The sequence below is a fragment of the Seriola dumerili genome, unplaced genomic scaffold, assembly GCF_002260705.1.
Source record: "Seriola dumerili isolate Sdu_G_001 unplaced genomic scaffold, Sdu_1.0 BDQW01000052.1, whole genome shotgun sequence".
Taxonomy (NCBI): Eukaryota; Metazoa; Chordata; class Actinopteri; order Carangiformes; family Carangidae; genus Seriola; species Seriola dumerili.
Genome location: NW_019174307.1, coordinates 11049844 through 11062917, shown reverse-complemented (window position 1 = coordinate 11062917; position 13074 = coordinate 11049844). Strand labels below are relative to the sequence as shown.

Genomic DNA, 13074 nt, shown 5'->3' with positions numbered 1-13074 from the left:
GTGTGTGTGTGTGTGTGTGTGTGTGTGTGTGTGTGTGTGTGTGTGTGTGTGTGTGTGTGTGTGTGTGAGGAAGTGAATGGGGTCAGTGGGGACACAAAAGTTTTTAGGAGCCTCAAACGTCGGAAGGATTCAGTCATTACACCAGAAAACAACACATGAAGAAACACATCAGAGTGGAGAATGAGCAGGTGGTGCAGTTCTGTCTATCATACAGTCTTTATGTTTTGCATATGGATAATAATACATCTCTAAAGTTACTGTCAACCATTCACTATGACCTAATGCCCCCTGGTGGATACAGACAGCACTACAAGAAACATTTACAAACGTTATTAGCTTTTTGGGGGCCCTATCCAAGATGCTGTTTGGAGGCCCCTATTGTGTCAAACTATGATTCCAAACCCTTTAAGATGATCTGTGGAGATGCTCAATCTGTTTCACTTTAAGAGGAAAACAGGCTAGATTTGTGAATATTTCAGTCATATACAGTATAGTATAAATTAAATTTACTTCAAGGTACTTTTGAATAAAAAAATACTACATCAAAAACTTAACTTTATTGTAGGAATAGAGGCAGGTTTGTTCAAATTAGCAAACTACATTGTCACAATAAATATTGTGATAAATGTGGCAAAGACTGCAACTAAGTCAGCAGAGTTGTCAAGTAACCACAAAATACATATACAAAATACAATAGGAGAGAGATAGGACAATCTTTCTTAACAGTGATCATTCAAAATTCATAGTGCTATATGAATAATCCACTGCTATACTACTACTGTTACTACTACTACTACTACTACTACTAATAATAATAGGCCTAATAATAATAAGTTTTATTTTTAAAGCACACTTCACATTATAGGCCTATAAAATGACAACACACTAAACTTAATACAATAATCATAAAAACAATCCAAAAGTAATGTTACTGTGGCAAATATTTAACAATATAGAAGGTCTATGGCTAAGAGGCGACACCCCCCCCCCCAAAAAAAAAAGAATATATAATACATAAAAAAATACATAATAAATAATAATACATAAAAATAAATAAATAAATAAATGAAGCAGTGTTTTACAAAATGAAAAACTCACATCAATAAGACTTTGTCATGGACTGCTTGTGTGGTTTATTTAAGTAGGCTTACATCAGTATTAAAATATATATTTGATTTTACTGTGATGTATTTTCTCTGCAATGTGAACATTTAGCATTTGAAGAAAAACCAAAGGAACCTTTGACCTAAATCTATAAAATTTCACAAAACACTCCAGCTCCTTCCTTGTTCTTTAATCATTTCCGTGGCTGCACAAAAGAGTCTTTTTCAGCAGTCAGCTTTACAGAATAATCCTTTTAATAAATCTTTTGATTCCAAATTTTCCTTGCATGTGCCTATACATATTTTGGTATCAAATGCAACCTACGTCACAGAGGTTGCAGGTTGAAATTATTGGTTATGATTTTTAGGAAGTCTTTCTTTAATTGCACCACTGCTGATTTTACATCGCAGTACAGTGTAGAGAGGTTTCACCGGGGGGGCGCTGTTGAGACTTTTCAAACGGATTTAGTTGAGTGAAATTGACAATTGTTTTTTACGGACTTCACCAAATTCAGTCACACCGCAGATAATGTGAGAGTTCAACACTGAAGAGACGAGAGGAAACAAGTCAGCGACATGGCTCAGCAGGTAGAGATCTGAAGTGATGTGCTGTTGTTGTAGAATAACAGAGTGATGGGTTGTTTTTTGTTTCTTTGTTGTTACTCTGCATTGTTTTCTTATTTTCCAGCTAAACAATGAAGAAGGGACTACATTAATTCCTCCGCAAAAAGTTGCTGGAGAACAAAGAGGTTCAATGATATCTGCGTCTTTCAATTTTATCAATTCCATCATAGGATCAGGAATCATAGGTAGGCTGAATATTCACTTCATAATAGTATACATTATATTGCTTAACTAAATAAATTCAATCATAACCAAACCGTAGTATGAGTATTACAGATTTCAAGCTTCAAGTTATTGATTATTGAACTTATTGAGTTCAATAATCAGTTGCAGTTGCTCATTTTTGTGCAACAAGGAGACGCTTTCATACCGCTGGAGCCCTTGCAGTGGTAAACCCTCCGTATCATATGACTAGCGCCTGTTGGCCCCCATTCACCCTTTAACTCTTTCATCCTCAAAAATTACCCGAGTCCATATGCACATCATTCTCCTCAAATTTATCCAACATATTGATTGATTGTATCTGTAATACTTTTTTTTAATTTTACATGACAATACAAAATCAATTTGTGGCGAACTTTGTTTTTTGCTGCAAACATTGTTACAGTGCCTTTAGGCTAAAAACCATATTAAGTATGTAAATTAATTAAAAACAATTATTCTGTACAGTGCCTTGTTAACATACCCCCTCAGACTTCTTTAGTATCATTAGTTCCATACATTGTTTCTTACATTAAAAAGTAGCCTGGTTGTTAATGTGTCATTATGTTCTAAAAATGTCTTACAGTGTCATTTTCTTGAATCCGTGCAGAATGAAATCTAACACCATGTCTTCAGCTGATTTCTTCGTTTACATGCAGCATTGCCCCCAAAATTAGCATCCTCAAATATAAACATCTATAAACTTGTGATCAAGAGAGCAGATCAATAAACCCAGCTATGACTCTGTGTTCACTGTAGAGATACTGTATGTCAGGGTCTTTGTGTCATTGATTTCCTACTGTCAGAGGGTCTTATTCAATAATGTACCATGAATGTTGTGTTAATTGTGTGCACATTTATGCTGTGTAAACGCTTGCATTCTTCACAGCTTTGATTTCCCCAGTACATTCCTCAGCTGCAGCTGTATGCTGTTTTCTTTTTTTTTTTCTTAAACCAGGTTTACCATATGCACTGAACCAGGCAGGGCTCCCGCTTGGTCTCCTGCTTTTGATAGCTGTTGCGCTCATCACAGGTGAGTATATGGAGAAATCGGTATTATTATGAAAATGCCAACTGGACAAATCGATAACATTATGTTTGCATTTCATGGCAGACTACTCAATCATCTTATTAATCAAAGGAGGCAACCTGTCAGGGACAAACAGTTATCAGTCACTGGTGCAAAGCACATTTGGTTTCCCTGGATTTCTGATTTTATCTGGACTGCAGTTCCTTTATCCTTTCATTGGTAAGCGGATTAAAGTGCAAGTAGCAAAGTAGCCCAGAGTTGAATATCAAGTTACATAGCAGCATGTTATGTCTAATTGTCAATGTGTCCTGAAAAGTCTTTTATATTCTCTTTGTTCCATTCTATGTTCTATGTCTTTTGACTTTTAGTTCGGTCTAAATAATACTGCAGATTAATATGAGCAATACAATGATGCTTCACCTCTGTTTTCCTCCTCAGCTATGATTAGCTACAACATCACAACTGGTGACACACTGACCAAAGTATTTCAGCGAATACCAGGAGGTATGCTGCACATAGTTTATTCCACCTCAGATAAAAGCTTTAAATAAGATTTAAAGCTCTTTAGATAAAGTATGTTTCAATAAAACCTGCAGTGCATATTTAAATGTTTCAGATGTTTCATTTATCTGTTGTGATATCTTGTGTTTGCAGTTGGTCCAGATCACATACTTGCAGAGCGTCACTTTGTGATCTTGCTTTCAACCCTTGTATTCACACTGCCTCTCTCGCTTTATCGAAACATAGAGAAACTTGGGAAGGTAAGGCTGATTATGAGGCATTTGTTAGTGTAATTTGGTGATTTCGAAACTGCCTGTAAAACATCCATGTATGTTACCAGGTGTCCCTGCTGTCAATGGTGCTGACACTTACCATCCTCGTCATTGTAATCATCAGAGCAGCTACCTTTGGACCCCAAATGTATGATTCTGCAATTTGCTAATCCATTGTGGTTTTAGTTTAAATGTTCCTGTGTGTGAACCATGGGGTTCTTTTTTTAATGAATACCCACTAAAATGCTATTATAGAAACATAATTGTGTTTTTTTTCTGTGTTCCTTGATGACTAAATATAAATATCACCCTCTAGCCTCCCCACAGAGAATGCATGGGTATTTGCAAAGTGGAATGCAATTCAGGCAGTTGGCGTAATGTCTTTTGGTGAGTCTGTCTGCATGCTGATGCTGATGATGCAGATGCCTGATATTTTAGCAGTAATACCTGTAAATATTAGACTTACTTTTGTTAGGATGTCAGAAAGCAGGCTTCCAATAGGATGGTAATGTTGTTCTATGTCTGTAGGCAATCATTTTCTTACATGTCAGCAATAAAAAACTTTGCTTAAGCGGGGAAATGTTAGAGCTGTATGTCTGTCAGCTTGTTTTGGAATTTTTCTGCCGCCTAGTGGCCAAAAATCAATTCCTGCAACAGTAATCTAATGTCTTTAAATTGATCCTATCAAAAGATCAAAGCCTCAATGCACTGTATAGTCCAGTCAGCATAAGACATGCAGTACAGCTTGACTGTAAAGAGATCAAGGCTATTAATTTAGTTAGATCACTGTCTAAATATTGTTAAGCCTTTGGTAAATCAGCACACGACATCTCAAACAACATCTGTTGTCATCGCCGTCTTATCGAGACTCTGCCCATCACTGCACACTGAGAGTAGAGAGCTGGGTCTTTTCCAGGCCATCAAGAGCTTCACATACATTGTGGTGAAAATCATGGCTCTGAATCAAGTGCCTTGATGATAATAGCTACTGCTGCTACAAAGGGGGGCCATTTAGATGGGGACGTGCATGCTCTCTGAGTTTTGCCTGGAGTTGGCAACCTCTCAATCCCAAATGGAATGGATATGCTCAATTTACTATCAAATCCAAAGTCATGAAATGCTTGAAACTGTGATGTTTTCATCTGAATGGAGCAATATTTTTGAATGTTTTCTGTCTCTTTAGCCTTTATATGCCACCACAACAGCTTTCTTATCTATGGTTCCCTGGAGCAGCCCACACTAGCTAACTGGTCTCGAGTCACCCACATCTCAGTTGGTTCTGCCTTGGTGATCAGTGCTGCATTTGCTGTCGCTGGCTATACCACCTTCACTGGCTACACACAAGGTCACAATACAAAATGTACAGCAGACACTAGTGTGACAGATGTTTGTTTTTTTTATTATTATTTTTAATACCACAAATGTATTTTGATCTCAAATTTCCACTTCTCAGGAGACATATTTGAGAACTACTGCAGAGATGATAACCTGGCAACGTTCGGTCGCTTCTGTTTTGGCCTTAGCATAATAACCACATTTCCACTGGAGTGTTTTGTTACACGAGAGGTAAGTAATACCCTCTCAACCTCAAACTTAAACAGTTAAACATTAACATATGTTAGCTTTATTCAGAGCTAGAGACGTGGCTTTGTTAACAAAATGAACAAAAAGAAAACGTGGCACTTTTCACCCAGTTGCTCCTAAAGTGCTAACAGCACAACAGTGTCAGCCTAGAGACTAGTTACTAGGTCCTCGTCAGGAATTTGTGTCTTACCCTTTCTCAATGTGCAAATACAATGCTAATTGGAGTTATATTTCCAAGCAGACTAGGAGTTATTCATTTTCATATGGTTGTTAATCCTCTCAGGTGGTATCCAACGTCATTTGCAGTCGAGATCTTTCAAAAGCTGAACATGTGGCCATAACCTTGTTCATAGTTGCAGTTTGCACATCAGTATCTTTGGGCTATGACTGTCTCGGAGTTGTTTTGGAGCTGAATGTAAGCCGAACCCACTCAGCTATTCTTTGCCTATTTACTTGTGTTCATTTATCCATGTTAATGAAGTGTTTGTTTTCATCTTACTGGCATTTTCTTCTATCATGCAGGGTGCTCTGAGCGCCACACCTCTGATCTTCATCATTCCATCGGCATGCTTTCTCAAACTCTCCCCTGGCCGCTGGTTTCAGGGGGAAAACTTGATACCCACCATCTTGATAATACTTGGCTTATTTGTCATGATCACCGGGCTGATCATGACTGGCCTCTACCCTCAAGACTGTTCACACGGTGTGGAGATGTTCTACTGTGCAGACGCCAACATCTCTAGCACTGTACCACCTGTATGAAAGGAACATTAAATAATTATTTACAACACACCTTACACTGCACCGCAAAAAAAAGTAGTTTTAATCATTTGTTTTTGTAGTTTGAGCTTGGCTGGTTAGTTTCAGTGAAGGGAAATCTTAATTCTACAGATTGCAGTGGTATTTTGGACAATATTGTGCTACCAATGTAGTGGCAGCAGTCTGGGGAAGGCCCTTTTCTGTATCTTAAAGTAATGATTTTCCCAGTTTGGATGTAGAAGCACTTCAAATGCATCAAACACCTTTTAGATGGGCTGAAATGTCAACTGTGAGCCAGACCTTACTGCCCAACATCAGCGCCTGAAATCACCAAAAATCTTGTGGCTAAAGCAAAATCCCCAAATCCTATGGAGAGCCTTTCCAGGAGCAGCACATTAATGTCCAGGCTTCTGGAACAAGATATGCAGAAATCACATATGCGTGTAATGTTGATGTGTCCATATGCTTTGGTCATACATTGTACAAGGAAATTTAAGAAAATGTAGATAGTTATCTAGTTAGTGTAGTAGTTCTTTTGGGATGTGTTGTTTATTATTTCTGACTATTTGTATCACAGGGAAGGGGAATTGGTCGTTTCCATGTCCGGCCACACGATGTCACTGTAGACAAATGAAACACTTATTAAAAGGAAGTTCAAAACAACAGCCCTGATGTCTTTTGATTTGACTTATTCCACTATAAATGGAGTGGGCTTGTGTTGTTTTTGAAGACATGGGTGTATTGGCTCGTTGCTGTGTGTGTTCTTGCCCAGATGAAAACTTGGACAAGATACCGTTTTGCCAAACGCCTCATCGGGATCCTGGAGGGAAGGTAAACTGGATCTGAGAGACGCCCCACTTCTCTCTCCAGCTCGGCGTTACTGTGCGGGGTGTAGGAGAGAAGTTGGCAGAGTTTTGCTCGGTGTCGGGAGGGGAACGGTTTAGATATGTTCGAATGTTGAGTTCAAAGACAGGAGGAGTAAACAAACTAAACTTCGCCGGAGAAGGTGTTGCGTTAACGGCGCGAAACACGGAATTTTCAGCGGAATTATGGATGATTTATCCAAACAACATCTGTGCATCCAGCCAACGTTCCCTTTTTGAAGACTGATGGAAGTTGACAACGGCTTCGAAAACCAGCTGCATTCATGGTAAGGTGTGATTAGTCAATACTAAAAAATCTTACACCATGTTTCTGGTGAAAATACGGGAAAAAAAAACGATTCATATGACTGAACGACCGATGACCTCATGTGGGATTCGCCCATATTTCAGTATTTGCGCGTTTGCATCACTTGGAGGCAGCAGGTCAGACTAAGCCTTTGCAACATGTGAACTGCTACTAAAAAATGAACTGTGCTTTTTGTTTGTATTTGACTAGTCCGAGGGATTTTGTTAAACCACTGAGCTTAGTCATGGATGATCATGGATCCCAGCCCCATCCACGGAGCTCAGGTCTGAGGTATGTAGCCTAACTGTCATTTGGATTCCCAGCTGTCATCTCTGTGTATATTATTTGTTAGTGAGAGAAAAATCAATAAGACCTAATGGGACCATGTATGTCTACTAGCCCTTCTTTGCTGTTAAATAGTAAACATGATTTAGTTATGGCCCTGGTAGTTTTGTTTGGAAAATAAAATGATAACGATCAAGTATTAGAAATAGAATGAAAGTGTTTATTTAATTGTGCACAAATAAAGAGCCAGCAAAATCTAGTTCCTCTGCCTTTGAGTGGCTGACAACAACAGTTGGAAGCAGGGAACCAGCTGTTTTTCTGACCAAACTGTTAAAGCATGAGCATAAAGCCACCTTTGTAGAATAATGCATCTGCATACCCAACTTTCAACTAACATTCCTTTCACTCAGTACATCTCAGCGAAGTCGCAGTTGTTGCAGACGCCTCAACCTTTGAACTCTCCTCATTTCCTGCTCTCAGAGTTTTACTGAGAAATTGCCTTGACCATATGTAGAGGTCATGGGAAGTATTTTGAAGGCAAAACATTCTACCTCCTGTGTCTCTGCGATGAGCCTGATGAGCCTTTTTTCTTGTGGAAATCATGCGTTCACTGCACAGGCTGGAAACTGATATTCTATAAAATACTGATTTGTCATGTCCAAAAGTCAGAGAAAATCACAATAAAAATGAGCTGTGAATATATGACATGATGGAATTTCCCATCAGTTTTGGTTCAGGGACTTAGAGATGATGTCAGCTGCCTGTATTCCAGTGGTTGGAATCATTAAAAAAAAGGGGAGTGAGTTTCCAGAGCTTTTTTTTTTTTTTCTTCTTCACAGAGTCTCTACTCACTCCTTTGGCATTCAGCGGCGATCTGCCGAGTTTTTGAGATTTAAATTAGAGGTGAGAATTTGAACATGTGATAGTTTCCAATCCAGTATTCCATGCTAACTTAGTTTCCAGTCCTGCCCTGCATACTGTAATTTCCCTTTTGTAAAAATAGCATTCAAGCACATCATATACACTTTACCAAGAAAAAAAAAATCACCCTCTTGGTGTGACTTGTGTTCATATTTCATAAGTATTTTGTAATCTGGGAGCACAGCCACGCTCCTTGGCAATGAGGAGCAGCAGACTACCTAAATCTCTCTGTGGTTTGACTATAATTTGGAAAAGTAAACCACACTCTTCCATAAGCTGCTGGGGTGTGGGCAAGGACACATGTTCTCTGTCTTATTTGTGGCTTCTTATATTTGGAGGCCAATAGACCTGCTGCTTCTCACTTTTTCAAATGTAGTCATATGTGAAGATTTCATATGACCCCCAAAGCTACGCTGCATTAGCTATCCAAATACTGACCCTGCCAGAATCAGTCTGCGCGGGCTGCTCTTCAACTGCTGATGCTGCCTGTGCACTACTTAACACATATAGTATATTATTTAACGTAGTCTTAACAACATTACTGAGCATGGTTTCTTTCTTGCTTTATTTTTTTTTTTGATGGGGGGGCAGTTAAAAACAAATTTCAGCAAACTTTTTTTTTGTTTATGATGGTGCATGTTTAAGACATATAATCATCCACTCCTATCTACTCTAACAGAGCGCTGCTTGGAGCTTGGAGCCCTGCTAATTGGACACACCTTAAACCATGATCTCACATGGCTGGCTTTCCTCAGGGCAGAATGTGGAATTAGTTAAGGTATTGTGAATCCCCACAGCTGTTTCCCGACATGCAGGCAGTCCAAGGGCACAGCTGCTCACATGAGTCTACAGATGAAAATCGTGGCTGGTCAGATTGAGACAGATGAAGGAGATGGGCACATGGAGTCGAAACACAGTGGCTGAAGTCAAGATAGAAAAATCACAGGGTCTTGAGTGGACTGAAGCATGTTACAGTATTTTCTCATAGAAACTATGCTCAGTGACAACAAGACTGTCTTCATTCAGGAAACTATATAATTTGGTCTCCAGCATGCTGCCCTCAGAAAGCCCACACAGATCATCTGTGGTTCAAAAAGCAAGATAAAGGATGTCATTCAAAGATATCCACCCACTAGATGCAATAAAGCAAAAGGGAAAATCAGCATTAAGGCCCAGCAATCTCGCCCTCCTAATGAGCTGATGCGTCTTTGAATACTGGGATGTTTGGGTGTTTTCTGCCTCACAGGGCTAAAACAGACAAAATGGCTAAGAACCAGGAGACAGGGAAGAATGGGTTGTCTTTGTTACCACTCTGAAGCCAACGCATTGACCGTAAATACCAGTGAAGATTCTCACTGGACAGTTATGAACACAATGAAAGACAGTTTGTCGGCCATTATGGGAAATTTTTCTTTTTATCTCTTAAGTAGACATTATGATTATGTATTTATATAATAGTGATGTTGTGCACAGCAGCCTATTTGGATAGATTTTGCTGCACGGATCCCGCCCGTACACCGGCTAAATAGAATGGAAGCCTTGGCCCCTCTTTGTTTCTGTCTTCCAGGGCATAACAGTTGGATGCCTCCCACTCTTCTGCCTCTGTAATACGACCTAACATGAATAAGTCCTTTGTGCGCTCTCAATAGGAACTTTTATTTATCTCCAATAACATTCAAACATTTCATGGGACAAAAGAACAAATTGCCTTGATTTGCTTGACCTTTACTATCAGTGTTTGTCTTGTTTAGATGAGATAATGTATGTTTAGAAACGGCCCAGCCAGTCCTGTCTGGCATTGGCAGAGTCTACTATAGGTCTGTTTAACAAGACCTTGACAAGCTGTCTAGCAATTATCCAACCAATGACAAATCATGAAGCCAAGCTTTAACCCTCTGAGGTCGATGGACTTTCCTATTAATATCTTTATATATCTTAGTACAGCGTAGAAATATGGTTTGAATGTTGTTAGAATCTGTCCACTTTCCATTACATATTCTTGTGAGATCATACGTGACTCATAGCTTCTAAAATTTGGTTAAAGTATAGTGACAGATACGACTCTGTGATATTACAAAATTTCATTTTAGTCATTTGTTATCCATTTATCTACTATTTTACTCATATATTGCACTATTTTTTATGAACCTATAGTCTTTGGTACACCCATTTGAAGCATTAAAACAATTAATCCACAACAGTAAAGGTTTGTTTTCACATAATGTTTGAAGAATTTCAAAAACTAGGCTTCAAGTTTTCAGCATTTGGGCCACATCACCTCTTTGCACATTGAGGGGCTTCATTATAGAAAGAGCTGATATTGTTGTGAAAATTGTGATATAAAAAACTTGGGTATTATCTTATATGCAAATACCCTTTAAAAGGTGAATATAAGAAATAATGTAGAAATCCAGAAAATGCCCTTAGACCTCAGAGGGTTAACCAGCATTAGGACAATAAATGGTCGGGGTGAAATGGGAAATTGCACACCTTGAAATGGTTCACTAGATGGCTCTATCTCAGTGTGTATGTTCATACTGTTGTATCCGCCCAGATGTTGGTGCACATGGGTAACGTAGCACTCGTTCCTGTGGTGATGAAGTGATATAGCGAACCCTCAAGATCGTAATCTTCTTTCATACAGTGTAGCGGGCTAATGGACCACAGCATGACACAAACAAACAGCAGCCAGCAGTTTCAGTGAGCACATTCACACTGACAGGAAGCATTAGTAAAGTGAAGGAAGCAGAGCAACTTTGTACCAAAGATCCGGTCACTTTGTTTCTATTATATCCGACGCCTCTATGGCTATGTCCGAGGTGCTGCTTTTTGTTGAAACAGAAGTCGTTAAAGGAAAAGGTGCAAAAGCTCCTCCTCCGACCATGACTTTGAAAGAGCAGGATGGTTATGTTGTTCTTGCCCTGAGATTGCATGTGAGCAGTGGGTGTAACCCTGCTGACATTAAGATAAAATGTGGAATTTTCTTTCTGTGTTCCAGATCTCAAGGTCTCAAGGTTTGTGCAACACTGAATATTCTGTTTACACTATTAGCAGTGAAATGAGACACTGCGTGTGCCTGTTTTAGCACGGAATCGCTGTGTGCATACACACTTTAGAAACCTCAGTTCATGTGATCTGCAAAAGAGGGAAAGCATGCTGGTGTGCTTTTGAAAGATGCCCCACTGTAGACAATGCTGCATTGTTTCAGATGAAAGGACACAGTGTGATAGTTGTAATTATGACTCGAAGGAGGAGGGGCTTATTATTTTAGCTAAATGTTGGTCTCACTTAAAAAAACAAAAAACACACATTAGTTTAGAGGTTAGAGGGATAATTACCTTATCTTTTCTTATGTTATTCAGACTATAAAGCACTATTACGAGTATCTGGGAAAGAAAGTGTGCGAAACCCAAAACATTTCTTCCAAGTTTATTGAATTCAAAGACATTTAGTTTTGCATAAACAGAAACTGAAACACACATTGTGTTCTTTCCATTGTGTTACACATTGTTTTTTTATCCTTGCAAAACCAGTGTTTGCTTCGGTGCAATGTTTTAAACTAAAAATATTTGAGCTGCTCTGAGATAAGATGAGGGTAATGTACCATAGCAGACCCTAGTTCATGAACTGATGTGGGTAGTTGTATGGAGAACTGAGTGATCAGCCCCTGTTATCTTAAATCTCATTACCTAACTGACTGGCAGACATAGTGGCCTGCTAGCTTACTCCGGCTCTGCTCTAGTATTAGGCACTGTATTACATAGTGCGAGAGTGAGCACCACAGAGATTTGTAACACTAAGTGAAAATGAGGCGGAAAAACAGATATTACATACTGGAAGGAGAAGCTAATAATGTCACTAGATCGGTCCTAGATAATGGTGTTAAGGACGCACAGGGAGTTTGCGTTTAACCAGGCCTGTGCTGGAAAAAGCTGTGGGAAAAAGTTTTTGTTTTGCCTGCAATAATAAACAATACACATAGGAAGTGGGAAGTTCTCATAGGGTCCCTCTGCTCTTTTTCTCCCTCATCTCTTTCCATCCCACACTGCTTATGATAGTGCTAATGGTCTTTCCAGACCCGCTTTAAAAAGAGTTTACTCTGAGTGACCTCTCACCAAATTACCAGCTGTGGCTCTGGCCCTGTGTTTTGTCTTTCCTCAGGGACCCCCCCCCCCCCCCCCCTTTTTTTTTTTTCAGTCTAACTCCTTAACTCCACCCCTGCACCCTGCCTGCTTCTACACCCTAACATCTCACTAACATAACTTCCTTATCATCTGATGGTGTTTGTAGAATGGGACGCACTTTCTTAAGTGAAAGTGTAGGGCTGCTGATAAAAGACTGGCAGTCTGCACTTATTTAATAACGGAAGGTCAGATTCATTGCTTCCGTACCAGACGGTGTACAGTTTCCTACACCAAGCCAAAGCTATGCAGAAAACAATATTCATAGTTAAGGTTATAGGGTTCAGGAAAATAAGTATGAAACTTTATTGCTTTAATCTAATAGACCAAATGAAAGGAAACGGGGATAAAAGAGTTTATTCAGTGGATATCTAAAGTTTTTATCCATACCTACAACCATCAATATATATATATATATATATATATATATATATATATAGCTA

The 13074-nt window shown here is 39.1% G+C and overlaps 2 protein-coding genes across 2 annotated transcripts in view; both read left to right on the top strand.

Annotated features, from left to right (window-relative positions):
- Positions 1–1679: 1679 nt before the first annotated feature.
- Positions 1680–6077, top strand: slc38a11 (solute carrier family 38 member 11). The gene is made up of 12 exons (XM_022741375.1): positions 1680–1691; positions 1792–1912; positions 2887–2961; positions 3043–3177; positions 3397–3462; positions 3613–3719; positions 3800–3879; positions 4048–4118; positions 4915–5076; positions 5185–5297; positions 5599–5730; positions 5838–6077. Exons 1-12 carry the CDS (start codon positions 1680–1682, stop codon positions 6075–6077), a joined length of 1314 nt encoding a protein of 437 aa, XP_022597096.1.
- A 794-nt stretch (positions 6078–6871) lies between these two features.
- Positions 6872–13074, top strand: part of cobll1 (cordon-bleu WH2 repeat protein like 1) — a 23471-nt gene continuing 17268 nt past the window's right edge. Inside the window, exons 1-2 of the mRNA XM_022741120.1 lie at positions 6872–7224; positions 7455–7535. Of these exons, the coding sequence (XP_022596841.1) occupies positions 7184–7224; positions 7455–7535 (122 nt within the window). The 5' untranslated portion in view covers positions 6872–7183. The remainder of the gene's footprint in view (positions 7225–7454; positions 7536–13074) is intronic.